Source organism: Eptesicus fuscus, chromosome 5 (genome assembly GCF_027574615.1).
Source record: "Eptesicus fuscus isolate TK198812 chromosome 5, DD_ASM_mEF_20220401, whole genome shotgun sequence".
Classification (NCBI taxonomy): Eukaryota; Metazoa; Chordata; class Mammalia; order Chiroptera; family Vespertilionidae; genus Eptesicus; species Eptesicus fuscus.
Window position 1 is genome coordinate 24,422,206 of NC_072477.1, and position 16,580 is coordinate 24,438,785.

Here is a 16,580-nt window from a genome sequence, read left to right on the forward strand (position 1 = left end):
TTTCTCTAGACTTGGCTTTTTAAATGTCAGCATCTGAATCAACACAACACAATCCAAGCAAAAATTTCACACTGGAAATGTCTGACAAGAGGAAGAGACAACAAACAAGGGAGCGAAAACAAAATGAAAGCACTGTTTGCACAGTTTTTTTAAATGTACATTTTTGTTGTAGACCTTTACATAAAGGTCCGGTTTTATAGCTACAACCTCGAATAGGTTGTTACACAGAGGACGTCCATAGTAAATGTTTGAATTGACCTTGGTTTCAGGGATCAATCTTTAGCTACACCTTGAAGAGAGCGTCCAGCAGTAGGTAAGTGTTGGCCATAGCCAACGGTCTACGGCACTGAGAGTAGAGAACTAGGTGAATAGCCCAGGTTTCCAACACAACCATGGCTTAACTTAACTAGGTTTACATGATTCCAGATCCTGGACCCACACCGGCAATAAGTGTATCTTCTTTCTCACAGATTGAACAGGTCCAATATCCCTTTGATAGCAATTAACTAATATATCAAATAACATGAACACATACGTACCTCCCACCCACGAGTGTGTCATGAGGAAGCAAGGTATATTTCCAAGATAGAAAACTAATGACTAAGTGGTCATTTCTTTAAAGAACTACAGCAATTAACAACTTTGTTTCTAAATTAAACAAAACCAAAAAAAAGAGTCCCCTATTACTGCATAAAAAGTTAAAACTAAGTTCCCACAAACTTGTAGGAAGTTTTCACTTCCATGTAACAGCAAACATTCCGGTGGGGGGAAAGGTGTTTGAATGGCATGACCTTTACATTTCCTATTAACCTTTAATAATCCATGGATTTGCAATCTCCTAAACTAAATATATTTGTAATGTTTTCTTGTGTCTTAAAAAAGCAACTCACTGTATGAACGTACATTGGCCAATTTATTAACAGCATCAACATTTACACATTTTATAAATTATTTCCTCTCCAGTGTTACTCTCTCTCTAAAAAGACCTAAAGCTAAAAGAAAAAGAAGCATTCATTAAGGACCACCTCCAGGCCAAGCAGGATGTCAGACGCCTTACTCTGTTTAAATGAATCTTCACAATAACCCCACTAGGTACTAGCCTTCCTCCCAAGTTATCTTTCTTCTTTTTATAAGAAGAAACTGAAGCTCACAGAAATGACAAAAGTGACTCAAGGTCACACCTCTAAGAAGTGTCAAAGTTGCAACTTTAATACAAGTCTGACTCCAAACCCCATGTTCCTGCAAGGCTGGCATAGGGTCTCTCTGTTTGGGGAGTTAAGAAGGTAATGATGAATAAAAAAATCTTTCCATTATTCTGTATGGCTCTCTAATTGGCTAGCCCGGTTAAACTATTTTTTCTTTACCACAACTTAGTAAGCATCTCTCTCAGAAACAGGTCATCAAAGCAGTCTCTTGCAAAGCAAAGAATTAAGGAATTTGAGACTGGAAGCAGGAACAGTTTGAGAGTTCTATTTTTACTCAGAAAAGAGAAAAATTCACCATACTGATCATCCAGAAATATCTAGTTCAACACTGCCCATATGATGACCAGAGATCGAACACAGAGTCTTGCAGAATACACAGAACCCAGCAGACAAGTCAAATATTTAGTGAAATGAATGAACATTAACTCATTTTTCTTAAAATGTAATACAGTTAGATTAAATTGTCACAAACAAACATTCAAAAGGCATATAAGAAGCAGTTATTTCCTTAAATTTAGTATGCACACAAAAGTTATGTGCTTTATCTCCTTCCTTTAAAATGTATCCTTCCAACTGTCTCTATTTGAATTAATAACACCAATGTCTTTCTATAACCCAAGGTCAAAAAAACCAGTCATCTCTGATTCACTATTCACCTCCTGATTCCATATTCATTTCGTTTCCAAGTCATTTTTAATTCTGACTCTTTAAAACCTCTGCTCAGTCCTGCTCAATTTCGAAGGGCATGTCCCCTGCTAGATTAGTGTCCTCCTTACCTTTCTCACAGACACAGAAATATCCCTCTTGGAGCCTGCAATCTACCCTGACAACAATGCATTTGCCACACGGGGGCAAGACTCATAATCCCAAACAGATGCTGATTTTACAACTCCCAGCCCACAAGTTTTCCACGATTAAATTGCCTATGATTCCACATGCTAAAAATCTGGCTCCATCCAGCCTGTCTTCCCAAAATCGTACCTCCGTTTACGTCTAGTAACTCATCCTATGCCCAAGCTAACTGATTCTGGCGGCTGTTCCCTTTCTCCAGCTCTTTGCCTTTGCAGAGCACGTCTCACCATCTGGAATGACCTTCTTGCCAAATAAGCAATCTCACCCATCCTTTAAAATTGAGTACCAAGACCATTTCTTCCCAGCCCATCCCTGACCTCTGAGGCTGGAAGTGATCTCCCCCTCCGCTGCAATTATATAACAATCTACCTGCACGTCTCTTTTGGAAATGAATGGGTAGACTCTATTACAGTTACTTGTATATCTCTCACCAATTGTCAACATCTAATACATACATACCTCAGAGTTTCCCATAGCACCTGGACCAGTTCTTATACGTACTATCAGTTCGAAGAACATTCATGTAATCAATGTTACAGTAAGGGTTTTATACCAAAGGGGAATATGTCTCCATCTTATTACACAGGTGATCTTTGAGTTTAAAGAAAACAAAATCACATAATATTTTCCCAAGTATTCAATACCAATTATGACAAAATCTAACTGCCTTGAATTTTAGAATTGAAGAATCAGGTATGAGAAGCGAACGATAATCATTTATCAGTTGAGGAAGTTCAGGCAGAAAAGATTTGTCGAGTTGTCAACCATCGGTCAACCCTACACAGAACACAAACACACACACAACACAGCCAGCATCGCAGCATTTAACCAGATGCCTTACTTTGCGGTAGACTATCATATTTGGAGAACTGTCCTCTGGGTCAGCAGTTGCCACTGCTCTTTGCTCCCCGGATCCCTGAGCCATCCTGGATGCCTTCACTCACGCTGTAAAAATAAATTAACAGGTCATTAAGACATGCAATAATTATATAAAGAGAGCTTTGCAATGCAAATAGCTATGTATCTTTAGGCAGGTGGCATGAAAACAAAGCATGATGTAAAAAAATTACATGATTGTGGACTTATTGTCCACATTCATCCTTCTAATTCCAAAGCAACATATTCTTTATTTTTCAGCCCAGAACTGTGCACCTGAGGGGTAATCATATGCCAGTCTTAAGTAATCTCCTTAAGAAAGATTACAATAATAAAAACAAAACCTCAAATAACAATCATTGAAAAGGACATGGGTAAATTGGTACTCTTGTACATTATTGATAGGAAATGGAAAACATTTGGTGGTTCCTCAAAAATTAAACATAGAATTGCATATAACCTGACAATTCCACTCCTAAGAACTGAAAACAGGTATTCAAACAAACACTCAAACATGAATGCTCATAGCAGCGCTATTGCCAAAATATGGAAATAACTCTATGTCCATCAACTGATGAATGGATAAATGAAATATGGCCTACCCCTACAATGGAATATAATTCAGCCATAAAAAGTAATAAAGCACTGACACATGCTACAACACAGATTAATCTTGAAAGCATTATGCTAAATGAAAAGAGCTAGATACAAAAGGTCACTGCAGTTGACTGAAGGTTTTTGTCCCCTCAAAATGCACGTGTTGACATCCTAGTCCCCAATGTAACAGTGTTAGCAGGTAGGACCTGTGGAAAGTGATGAGTGCCCTGATAAGAGGTCTCAGAGAGCTCCTTTATGAACCAGGAAACAGGCCCTCACGAGACACCAGATCTGCCCCCAAGTCTTGATCTTGGACTTTCCAGTCTCCAGAACTGAGAGAAGTAAATTTCTGTTGTTTATCAGCTATCCAGTCAATGGCATTCTATTACAGCAGCCTGAATGGACTAAGACAATGACATATTGTAGGATTCCACTAACACAAAGTATATATAATAGAGAAATCTATAGAGACAGAAAGCAGATTGGTAAATAACAGCAGCTGTAGAGAGGAGAGATTGGGTGACTGCTTAAGGGAAATGGGGTCTCCTTAGGAGATGATCAAAACAGTTTTCCCAGGAAGAGAAAGATAAATATCACATGATCTCACTCATTTGTGGAATATAATGAACAACATAAACTGATGAACAAAAAACAGATCCAGAGACAGAGAAACATCAATCAGAATGTCAAACCTCAGGGAAGGTAGGGGACGGTGGGGGTAAGGGGGAGAGATCAACCGAAGGACTTAATATGCATGCATATAAGCCTAATCAATGGACACAGACACCAGGGGGGTGGGGCATGAATGGGGGGTGGAGTAATGGAGGAATAAGGACATATATGTAATACCTTAATCAATAAAAAAATGAAAAAAATAGTTTTCAACTAGATAGAGCTGATGGCTGTAGAACACTGTGAATGTACTAAGTGCCTCGGAGATGTATGCTTTAAAATGGTTAATTTTATGAGCATTGTTATGAATACAGGAAATGGGCTGTGAAAAAGGCAGTGATGACAGGAGAGAGGCTATTACAGTTTAAAATAAGAACTCGTGCATTTGTGAATTTCACCTCAATTAAGAAAAATGAATGTTTTTAATTTGACCTTTTAAAACATCTGAGAAGATAGCAGTGAGACAAGGACAACATAGGGACTTTTTGAGTAAAGAAGCAAGTTCAGTTCTTGGCATCACGTTGTATTTGCTGGGTAACCTCGAGCAAGTCAAATAACCTGTTGGGTGTTGGGTTCCTTTGTTAATTTTCTTTTAAAATGTACATATTTAACATCTGCTGTGTAGCTAGAACCATGCCAAGGCACCTTCCTCTACGTTGCTCTCATCAGTAAAATGTGACTTCCACTGACTACTCATAGGTAAGGGTCAAATAAATGAGTATAAAAGTGTCCTATAAAGCCATGAAAGTCCTATACAAATGTTATCTCTGATCTAAGAGCCTGCCTGGGTTATTTGCACAAAATTCATAAGCTTTTCATCGAAGAAACTTTTATAAATACCATACTCGACAGAAAAGGCTATTACAATTTAAAAGAAAAAACACCTCAGGAAACATTTTATTATAAAATAAGTTGGTACCAAAGGTCATTCAATAAAAATTAATTTGGGCAAAAAAGGGGGAAGAGATAGGAATTTGTAATTTATGCTAAGAATTTAATTACCCAAGATATCCCATTTGAATAATGTTGATTGCTTTCTTCATCATTTATGAATTAGGATGCGTTTTAAAAGCTAGATTACATGAAGAGATCAAGAGCATCATTCTATTATCTCTATCCACTGCTATATCAGTATTTCTATGAATATGGTACTATATGGAAACACTGATTATTATGCTAATTAGTGGCTTTGAAAGTTAAATGAACACACTGTTTATTTATAAATAACTACTTATTTGCCTTAATACTGAATATGACTGAGCATGAAAAACAAATTTTGAGTCCATTTATGTATGCTCTTTTGTCTATGTAACAGAGTTATTTGGGGCTCCTATTGCTTTATTTTAAAATGAACACTTTCACTTTAATGAGTATATTATCTTCCACCTAGAAAACTGTGTTATAATAGTAAGGTTGGAAATGACCTAGAAATAATGATGTCAGTCCTCCCTTTGCCTTTCCCTGACTCTCCTCCCTGCCCCACAACAGAAACAGTTCTCTGTGTTAAAGCAGGCTGATGTCCCAGGATCTGAACTGCTAAGTGAATGCGGTTAGGAATTCCAGTGAGTCTAGTAGTATGTAATAGAAAGGCTTCTATTTTGATTCTTCCATCAACTCATTTTGAAACTCAAGCTAGTCATTTACCTTTTCTGTGTCTACTGGTATAAAATATCATTTCTAAAATACATTCTAGTCCCTATGTCAACAGTTGTTAGAGAGAGCTGAGTGCAAAACCTGCATTGATAAGGATGTTCTGATTAAATTCACTGACTATAGAGCTGGTGTTCATGAAATTAAAGGAACAGATTCTCACTCATTACAATATGGTATGAAATATTTATTTTTAAATGAAGTACAATAGAAATAGGAATATTTTAAATTTAGTGGTAGAGGAAAACAAAACCTTCTTCATGTTATTTACATACACTATGTGTATACATATAGTAAATAATGCAGGGACTTTGGTTTTAATATTTGAAGAATGTGAATGTCTTTCTGAAAACATGACTACATTTCAATAGACTCTCCAAGAAGAGACAAGATGGTTTCATGGTTACAAGCTGGCCTATGTCATCAGATGGATCCATGTCTGGGTCCAGGCTCCACCACTTACTAGCTATGCCATCTGGGGCAAGTTACTTTACCTCTCTGTGCCTTTGTTTCCTTATCCGTCACAAACCTATGTCCCGGCATAGCGGAAAGCCTTCTGAACTGGGAGGCCTGGTTCCTCTACCTAGTCTGCAACTAACTAGCTGTTGGGATCAGGTTAAGCCACGGCTTCTCTGCACCTCACCTGGACATTGACTATAAAACCCAGCATTCTTGGTATTCCCTCCAGTTCTGACCTAGAACTCAGAACTTCCAATTTCTAAATTTCCTTCAAAGACTCACCAGAATGTTCCACGCTACCTCTCTTCCATCACCACTGCCTCTATGCTAGCCCAACTCCTCTATTTGTGACAGTGCTCATGCCAATCACAGAACTGGGGGGTAAGCTTTCCTTCCCAGCCTTAGCATGCCTCCCCCTGAAGCAATTCCTGTAATACCACCGCCCACCACTAGGTGCCACAAGACAACATTTATTCTTGGAGCAAACACTGAGCATCCATTCCCAAGGCTTGGTGCGAGGCCCTGGAGATAGAAAGATAAATCAGACACAAGTGCTCTCATTAAAGTGTTCAGAGTCCAGCAGGGGTGACAGACATGTCCACAAAAGCGGGACATTGTAATGTGTGGGTGTTCAGTTATAACAGAGCCACTGAGATGAGAGCAGGGTGAACGGGAGTCTAGGGAAGGCAGAAGAGGACACTTGAACCTAGGTGATGACATAGGCATGGACATCTAAAGACCCAGAAGTATAGACACTCAAGAAGAAAAAGAACACATGAATATGATCTGATCTCAAGGAGATTATGTGGGAGAACAGCCAAATGTGGAGAGTGAAATAACAGGGATTCCCATCTGCCTGGAGTCATGACTTTGTTTCCTTGTTTATCAGAGGTCTCCTCTATGAGAAAGCCAGTTCTACTGAGTGGAGTCTCTGTCGATGGGGTTCGCCCTGTATCCCTGGCATCTAGAACAGGGCCTGGCACAGAGCTGGTACTAAAATATTTTTTAATGAATAATGGAACTGATAAGACTCTGCCAAGATGCAGTGAACTCCTTCAGAGCACTCACCTAGATGGCAAGCCATTAAAACTGCCCAACAGAGAGAGCTCTTTATCAACAAAGCCCTGTGTATGGAATCACACATGACTTTCCCCAGGGTATATGGATATGGATCAGCCCTGAAATCAGGAACCCACTTTTGGAATCCATGAAAGACATGTGGGAGAGTGGGAAGTATAGTGAGAAGATCCCCTTTGAATAAGAGAACAATTGAGCATCTCTGATTCAAGCTCTGATTAGCTCATCTTTTGAAAGTTGGGACTGCCATTTACTCCAAATTTATATTGCATTTGTAGCTCTTAGTTATGACAAATGCCAGCTGTTTCCCTTTGTAATGGCAGCTTCTCTGGAGCAAGCTAAGCTTAGGGTCCAGCAGATAACAATGCCGGGCAGAGCAGGTAGGCAAGACCCAAGGATGTGGAAAAGGAATGGGCTTTGCAGTCAGACCATGAACTGCATCTCAGCTCTGGCCACACCAAGGCTGCTGTGGGCCTTTGGCAATTGAATCCCCCATCCTCAACTTCCAGCTCTTCACCTGGAAGGTGACAACCTTCTACTCTGCAGGGTTACTTTTGAAGAATAAAATAAGTCATGTAAATTCCTTAGCAAAAAAAAAAATGAAGGTAGCAACTGACTAGCAGTCTTGTTCTGTGCCAGTGTTTGGCCAAATGAAATCCCCAGGCCACCTGCACCAGAATGACTGGAAAAGCCCTTCCCCAATCCTCACGTATTCTGCTTGGGTGCATAGGAGAGGAAGCTGGGGTGGACCCCTACAATTACACCACAATGCCACAAAAATCATTGTCACATGCAGTTGAAAACCTTAAGATGTCACTCCTGCCACTCTTAGTGCCCAGTCCTCACAACTCTATGCAGGAAAATGTCTTGTAGGAGAGGTAATCACATTCTGGCTGTAATATAGTCTGAACATTTATGCTGCCAAATAAGAGTCCTGTTGATGCTGTTGCCTCTCCTCCATGTTATATCAAATTCATATAGTTTGCCTCGGCCCATTAAAACCCAATGGATTTTTTCTGACATAGGCAATGTTAAGCTCTTCAGAAAAATAAAAAAATTACAAGATGTGTGCTATCTCAGTAATACAAGCTTGTTTATATAGTTCTAATCTGACTGAGTGGGCGGGAACCTCAAGGGGAAAGAAGGAAGAAAACAGCCGAAACTGGTTTGGCTCAGTGAATAGAGCGTCGGCCTTCAGACTGAAGGGTCCCGGGTTCGGTTCCGGTCGGGGGCATTTACCTTGGTTGCGGGCACATCCCCGGTGGGGGGTGTGCGGGAAGCAGCTGATCGATGTTTCTCTCTCATGAATGTTTCTGGCTCTCTGTCCCTCTCCCTTCCTCTCTGAAAAAAATCAATAAAATATATTTTTTTTTAAAAAAAGAAGGAAGAAAACAGATATAAAGAACAAATAACTCTTCCTATTATAGCAGAGTCTGCCAACCTGACATTTCCTATATGCTCCAGACTCAGATGATCAACGACAGATCGAGTGTCTGTTTCAGGTAATCACTAAAGACCTGAAAACAAGGAGACAGAGCTCAATGCCCAGGGGCCGATTTTGATGGCAATGCTAGGTACCCAGTATTTTACTGAGATATAATTGCTTAATCACTCAGGTCTTCAGTTAGAATTCCATGGTTCCCAAAAGCTGATCAAGGACCTGAACCTAACTAGCAGACTCAAAATCACCTGGGAGAGATTCTAAAGACACATGTTCCTGGTCCCCTTGCTCCATAAAGTCTTTTATTATTACTAGAGGCCCAGTGCACGAAATTCGTGCATAGGTGGGGTCCCTAGGCCTGGCTGGCAATCAGGGCCGATCGGGACCATCTCACCCAGTCCCCATCAGGGCCGGGCCAATTGGGGCCTGCCAGCCGGGGGGAGAGACAGGGGAAGGGACTGTGGGAGGTTGGCTGGCCAGGGGGAGGAGCTGGCCAGGGGGAGGAACTGACCAGGGGGAGGGACTGCAGGAGGTTGGCCAGCTGGCCCCCATCTAGTTGTGTAGAGGTGCTGAGGTAGCGGCAAGCATAGACCACAGACAGAGCGCCCCCAAAATGGCTTGAACACCAGCTATGCTCTGAGGTGGAAATACAGCTCCACTTTGCTGCCCACGCTCAGGCCGACTCACTCTCCCAAGGGCGGAATTGCTGACAGACAGGTCGTCTCTCCTACCTCAGACACACATTTTCTTGTGGCTCCACCCCCAAGCATGATAGGTAGCTGATTTCGGCCAATGATGGCACACCGCCATAGGAGTGCTAGCCAATCAGTGGTTGGGAGCCCAGAAAGGCGCAGAGCCAAGCTAGAAGGGGGCAGAAGGGCGAGCAGTGCAGTGTGGTGTGGTGGCAGAAGTAAAATGGCAGTGGTGCTTACTTTACATCTTTGCAGTTAGGCTGCTGCCTTGCCCCTTCTGCCCCCTCCAAGCTGCTACTCTGTCTCAATCAATGTCAGGGTCGCTCTCCTCCTACAGGCTTCCCAGACCCAGATTCTCTGGTGCCCAGAGCCTTAGTTGGGGGGAGAGACCATGGGAGGTTGGCCAGCTGCGGGAGGTTGGTTGTGGGAGCCCACTGACCACCAGGGGGCATGTTGAGCGTCTGCCCCCTGGTGGTCAGTGCATGTCGTAGCGACTGGTCGACCAGTCGTTCTGATCGTTCCAGTCGTTTGGTCTTAACAGTCGCTTAGGCTTTTATATATGTAGATTATTGTTATTATTAATTGATGAGAGAGAGAGAGAGATAAACGTCAATTCGTTATGCATTCATGGGTTGCTTCTTGTATGTGCCCTGATTGGAAATTAAACCTGCAACCTTGGTGTATCAGAACAACGCTCTAACCAGCTGAATTTCCCAGCCAGGGCTGTTCTAGAAACTCTACTTTGGCCGGTCTAGGGTGGTCCCTAGAGATTTATGATTTAAACATTCCCCAGGTGATTTGGAAGCACAGGCAAGCTTTGGAACCATTGACCTAGATTCCATGGAGCCTGCCTTCTCTTCACCTGATCCCTCCTCCCTTCCCATGTCATAGCCGTGCTAAGCTGGGCTCCTTTAACTTCCCTTGTATTCAGGCAAAAACTCACTCTAAGGGATAAAGCCAGGGTCATGGGATCGAAGAACTGGCTCTCAATCCTGGCCTTGCCACTTCAGTGCTGTGTGCACAAGCAACTTACTGCTATGCTTCTTTAGCCTCTCTGAGACTTGGTTTCCTCACCCAGAAAATGCAACACTAATCACCCTGCTTCCATGGTTCTCAGCCTGGCTGCTCAGAATCACTCAGGCAGAGCTTCACAGCAACTATAACAAGTGGGTGTTATTCCTACTTTACAGGTGAGAAAATTGAGGCTCCACAACATAGGTAACTCGCCCAAAATAAGTTGTCAGCCAGAAAACTAAAATTCAAACTCAGCGCTGACTTCAATGCCCACAGACTTGCAATGCGTCAGTCTTGGTCTCCAGTGAAATCAGCTACCTAGAGTATTTAAAACAAAATTGTGTAAATTTATACGAAATTTAAGTATATACCTAAATATAAAACACTTAGCACCTATATACTATATATAAAGTACTTAGTACTAGATACTAATGCACATATTACAATCCATAAACAGTAGGTCCTCATCCACTTTGTAGTTCCCTCCTTCCTCGTGTCTCAGTGAAGTTGACTTGCCCATATCAATCCTATCTTAAGACATATATATATATGGGGAAACCTATATCCATAGGGAGGAAAGGTCAATGGGGGAAAATAGGGACATATGTAATACTTTCAACAACAAAGATTTTAAAAAAGACATATATATAAATACAACCCTCTCTGGGTTGCCACAGCTCCCTGACTAAACAAACTAATCTACCGAAACTTCTCATAAAGAAAAATATTTTTGCATTTCCTATATTAAACAGTAATCCTAAAAATTAAGCTAGGAGGGAGTAGAAAGTTCTTCACACAACAGGATGTGTTTGGCCATGTGATGTGCCCCTCAGTCCTGTTAACACCATCACTACTTGAAGCTCAGGTCCACCCAGGAGTCTCTTCTTCCCGGGGCTCTGAACTCCACACTGTCCTGGACACCCTCAGACCCTGCCAATCCCCACTGACTCTTCCTGCCTTTTGAACTCTTCTCTTTGAACTTTGACTTTCTGTGACTTTAATGAAAACCTGGCTTTCCCCTGTAGCCCCTTGTCCTCACCCCATATATCAAGACCAGGATGGAAGGTAAGCATCCTCCTCATTGTCCATTACTGTTTTAAATGATGTCCCTACCATATTCCTACCCAAATCCTTATTCTTGTGACACTCAGATCCTCAGACTATGCCACTTCCTAACCATCCTCACTTCTGTGTCCCCCCCACCTCCTCTTATGCCCTTTCATTTCCTGAAGATTCAGGTTTCGGTTCTCCACCTCTTAGTCAACCTCGGTGACTGTAACATCAGAATCAAAGACCTAACTGACAAAGCTGTTTTCTCCATCCTTTTTAGTTCCTCACCTGAATCTTTTCCTCCATGCCTCTTCCCCAGCCACTGCCTCGCACGGCCACATGCTGAACCTCATCATCTCCAGTGCCTGGACCACTCAAATCGCCCACTCTGTCCACCTTCCCTCTTTACAGCTCAGCTACTCTACATTCACTGCAAACATTCTCCAAACTTCTTTAGTCATTCAACCTACACCTTTTTTTTATTTTTTTCTTCTCTCACTGGCTCCATCATTATAATCACTCAGTCGCTCCCTTGCAAATATCCTCAACTCCCTCCCCTCCCCCGTTCTGTGTCATAGTTCCTGGCAAATCCCCAATATTAACAGAACCTACGTATACACCATATAATATCCACACAATATCTGAATATCCAAGATCACATCCAAACAGGTGAACACTTTGGGGTGGGGTGAGGCAGGGGTAAAGAGGAAATCACACAACCAGGTGACTAGTGGCATTTTAAATTCATGAGCACAAACTTTAAATAACTTAGTTAATACTTCCCACCAGATCTAAAACGTTTTCCTACCAAGTTTGATCTCCTCTTCTGAATTGGTTACCTCATGTCTCCTGCTTGTTCAAACTTTACACAGAGTCTCAGTTGATGAGGTCACTTCAAACTCCACTGAAGAAATGGAAGCTAGCAGAGGGCAAGTCTCGCATCTTGGGACACCCTCACCTAAATCATCCTGTAAGTCGTCTTCCCTCCCATTTCAACAGAGGAAGTGTTGCTGCACTTACTAACAAAAAGTTGTCCCACGTTTGCTCTTAAGTGGAAGGTTAGAGAACATTTCTCCTCTCCTCATCCTACCACCCCATCAATGGGGCTCTAGTATAATAACAGTGAGTTACAGCAAAAAGACCTCTAAAACACAAACTCTCCTAGGAGCACTTCAGAAACCTACAGTCAAGAGAGAAGACTAAAACAGGGGAACTGAAGCTTCCGGCACCTATAGCTAGAGCAAACATTAAACAGCCCAATCCTTAGCCAAATGAAATAAAGCCCTCCTCTAACGGCCTAGCTGTCTCAGCTCCTAATATCTCACACATTGTGTTTGGCTTTTAAGCAGTCATCAGAGCCAGACTCAGATAAGACACAGATGTTGAAATTATCTGAAAGGGAATCCAAAATAACTATGATTACATATGTTAAGACTTATAATGGGAAAAGTAGGTGGTAATTAAACAGAGAGACAGAATTTTTTTTTTAATCCTTAAAAAGAGAAATGCTAAAAGTCAAAAACACTGTAATAAATTAAGAATTCTCATTGGTAGACTCTAAATGGCCTAGGAAATAATCAGTGAAGTTCAATGAAGATTAATAGAAACTTCCCAAATGAGAAAGAAAAAGAATTTTTTTAAAAAATGGAACAGCATATCTAAGAACTGTGGTACAATAGCAAAAGATGTAACATAAGTGTAATTGGAACATCAGGAGAAGAAGAAAAAGGAGTAAAAGAAATATTTGGAGGAGTAATGACTGACAGCTTTCCAAAGTTAATAACATACACCAAACCTCAAATCCAGGAAGATCAGAAAACACCAGACAGGGTTGAAAAACAAGAATAAAAACCACTACACCTAAGCGTATTATATTTAAAGTGCAGAAAATCAAAGACAGAGAAAATCTTGAAAGAAACCAAAAGAAAAAAACACCTTAACATATAAAGGAACAAGTATAACAATTATACAGGGCTTCTCAACAGAAACGACACAGATGAGAGAGGAGTGAAATACTTACAATGTTGAAAGAAAAACGCCACACACCTAGAATTCTACATCTAGTGAAATTATCCTTCAAAAATGAAGGAAAAATAACAACTTTCTCTAACAAAGAAAAACTGAGCAAGTTCACTAGCAAACTTGCCCAGCAAGAAATGCTAAAGGAAGATTTTCCAGATACAGGAAAATTAAATAGTTCAGAAACTTGGGTCTACAAAAAGAAAGAACAAGCATCGAGGAGGAGATAAACAAAGGAAAAATACAGTCTTTTATTGTCTAATTCTTAATTAACCTAAGAGAAAGGAGTAAGACTCTTTTGAACAATGTTCATGGAAAAGAAAAAAATAGTATACTTTGACAGACTAACAATATCAATGTCTAACACAGAGATCCAGAATAACCTTGACCATCAACTAGTTCAAGGTTGGCAAAGTAGGGCCTGGGGTACAAACCTAGCTGGCCGCCTGTTTTTGTATAATCTATGAGCTAAGAATGGTCTTTACATTTTGTAAATTGTCAACAAAAGTTGAAAGAATATTTTATAACACATGAAAACTATAAATATCAAATTTCTGTGTCCATGAAGTTTGATAAATAAACTCCCATTTGTCTACTGACTGTCTATGGCTGTTTTTATGCTACAACAGCAGAGTTATATAGTTGCAACAGAGACCATATGGCCTGCAGAGCTCAAAATATTTACTATTTGGTCCTTTACATAAAAGATTTTGTGAAAATGAAAGCATAGATTAAAAATATATATGTTTTATGTTTCCTGAACAAGCCCAATCACTTAATTTTTTCAGAGGATGAAACTAAGGCCTGGAGAAACCAAGTTATATTCTAATGTCATCTTGCTGGTTAGTAATAGAGCCAGCACTAGAATTTGGGTCTGGAGGGCCCAAATGCCTCTCCTCTCACATGAGAGAACTTACATTTTATAAGTGTGGGTGCTAAGATTATACTGTCGAATACTACTAATACTACTGACTCCAGGGACTGCAGAAGTAACATTTCATTACCCTCTTGGTTTACATGAAAGGTTGTATGACTGCTAAAGAAGAAGTAGGAGTGACAGAGGAGCTTTGCCAATTTTTACACACAAGACGGGGATGACTAAGAGATAAAATGGATGACGTGTTCCCAGGGGATCCAAGAAGAAAGGCACTCCTCTTGGCTTACTTTAAAAAAGAATGTCAGTTTTGTTTCCTTGGAATTTTGTTGTTTTCTTTCTTAATTTTTTTAAGAACAGGCAAAATCAGTCTCTTTTTACCCTCAGCCTAGGCATTTAAGTATCGGTGCATCTCTTCTATGCTTCATAATGCATGTACTTAGAGCAGCAATAGCAGGCTTTTCATCTGCTGGAGATAGATGTAACAAAAGAAAGATATATTCATAAAGCTCATCAGGCAGAAGCAATACAGGTCAAAGAAATAACAGGTTTTTGAATAGGTTTCTGAGGGGGTTTTGTTACCGTGCAGAAGACAAAGATCATACAATTAGAATGTACCGCTTCTTACAATGAGGGTCTAACCTATAACAGAACAACCCTTAAGAACTAGAAAAGCTTGATAACATTTTTTAAAAAGAGAGCTCCCAAGGTAATGAGTACATATGGGACCAAGGGGGCGGTGGGGGGAAGTGGGGAGAAAGGAGGTGAGCTGGGCATTCCATGCAACTATTGCCTTAACCATTTGGTCAAATTCAATATGTGTGCATGAAAATACTCTTAGCAAATTTTGAATGTAAAAGAACTGCTTAATCTGATAAAGGATAGTATAAAACACAACAACCATAATATTTAATAGTCACACTTTGAAAACTTTCCCACTGAGATTAGAAATGAGACAAGGATGCCCACTATGACCACTTCTATTCACCATCATATTAGAGGTCTTAGCCAAGGCAACAGGCAAAAAAAAAAAAAACTAAATAAAAGACATAATGATTATAAAGGAAAAAGTAAACACTGTTTTGTCAGTAATTTGATTGTATACATGGAAAGTCCATAATAATCTACATGGAGCTATTAGAATTAATAAGTGTGTTTAGCAAAATCACTGGATACAAGGTCACTATATAAAAACTGATTGTATATATTCACAATAACTGGAAAATGACATTTTTAAAAGATATCACTTATCTATACTAATAAAAGCCTAGATGGTGTCTCGCCCTCATGTCATCACAAGATGGCTGCACCCATGTTGTCACAAGATGGCCACCCCATTTCGTCACAAGATGGCCACGCCCATGTAGTCACAAGATCGGGGGAGGGCAGTTTGGGGCAAGATCAGGCCAGCAGGAGAGGGCAGTTGGGGACAACCAGGCCAGCAGGGAAGGGCAGTTGGGGGCGATCAGGCCGGCAGGGGAGCAGTTAGGGGGTGATCAGGCTGGCAGGCAGAAGCAGTTAGGGGCAATCAGGCAGGCAGGTAGGCAAGTGATTAGGAGCCAGCAGTCCTGGATTGTGAGAGGGATGTCAGACTACTCCGAGGGGTCCCAGATTGGAGAAAGTGCACGTTGGGCTGAGGGACACCACCCCCCCCCCAGTGCACAAATTTCATGCACCAAGCCTCTAGTAATGTATAAAATAACTTCAAATACTAAGACTATATCTCAATAAAGGTATATAATACCATTAGAACATAGAGAAATACAAAACACTAACAGAAATAACAGGCCTAAATAAATGAAGGGCTATAGCATATTAATGAATGGAAATAATCAACATTCTAAAGACATTAATTGTGGCTAGAGATTTAATGCATTCCCAATCAAAATCTCATCAAAAGATTATTTTAAATTTATATAGTGATGCAAATGGCTAAGAATAACCAAGCTATTCTTAAATAAGAACATAGCTAGAGGGCATACACTTCTGGATATCAAGACTTATTGAGCTATATTAATTAAGACAATGTGGTATGAGTATGAGAATAGACAACTTGAACAATGAAAGGGGATCGAAAGCAGAGAGAGACCCAAATATAAATG

General features: G+C 40.6%; 1 protein-coding gene across 1 annotated transcript in view; it reads right to left on the reverse strand.

Moving 5' to 3' along the window:
* The window catches only part of RGS6 (regulator of G protein signaling 6), a 465,615-nt gene that overhangs the window by 437,305 nt on the left and 11,730 nt on the right, over window positions 1–16,580 (reverse strand). Inside the window, exon 2 of the mRNA XM_008138879.3 lies at window positions 2,899–3,002. Within this exon, the coding sequence (XP_008137101.1) occupies window positions 2,899–2,982 (84 nt within the window). The 5' untranslated portion in view covers window positions 2,983–3,002. The remainder of the gene's footprint in view (window positions 1–2,898; window positions 3,003–16,580) is intronic.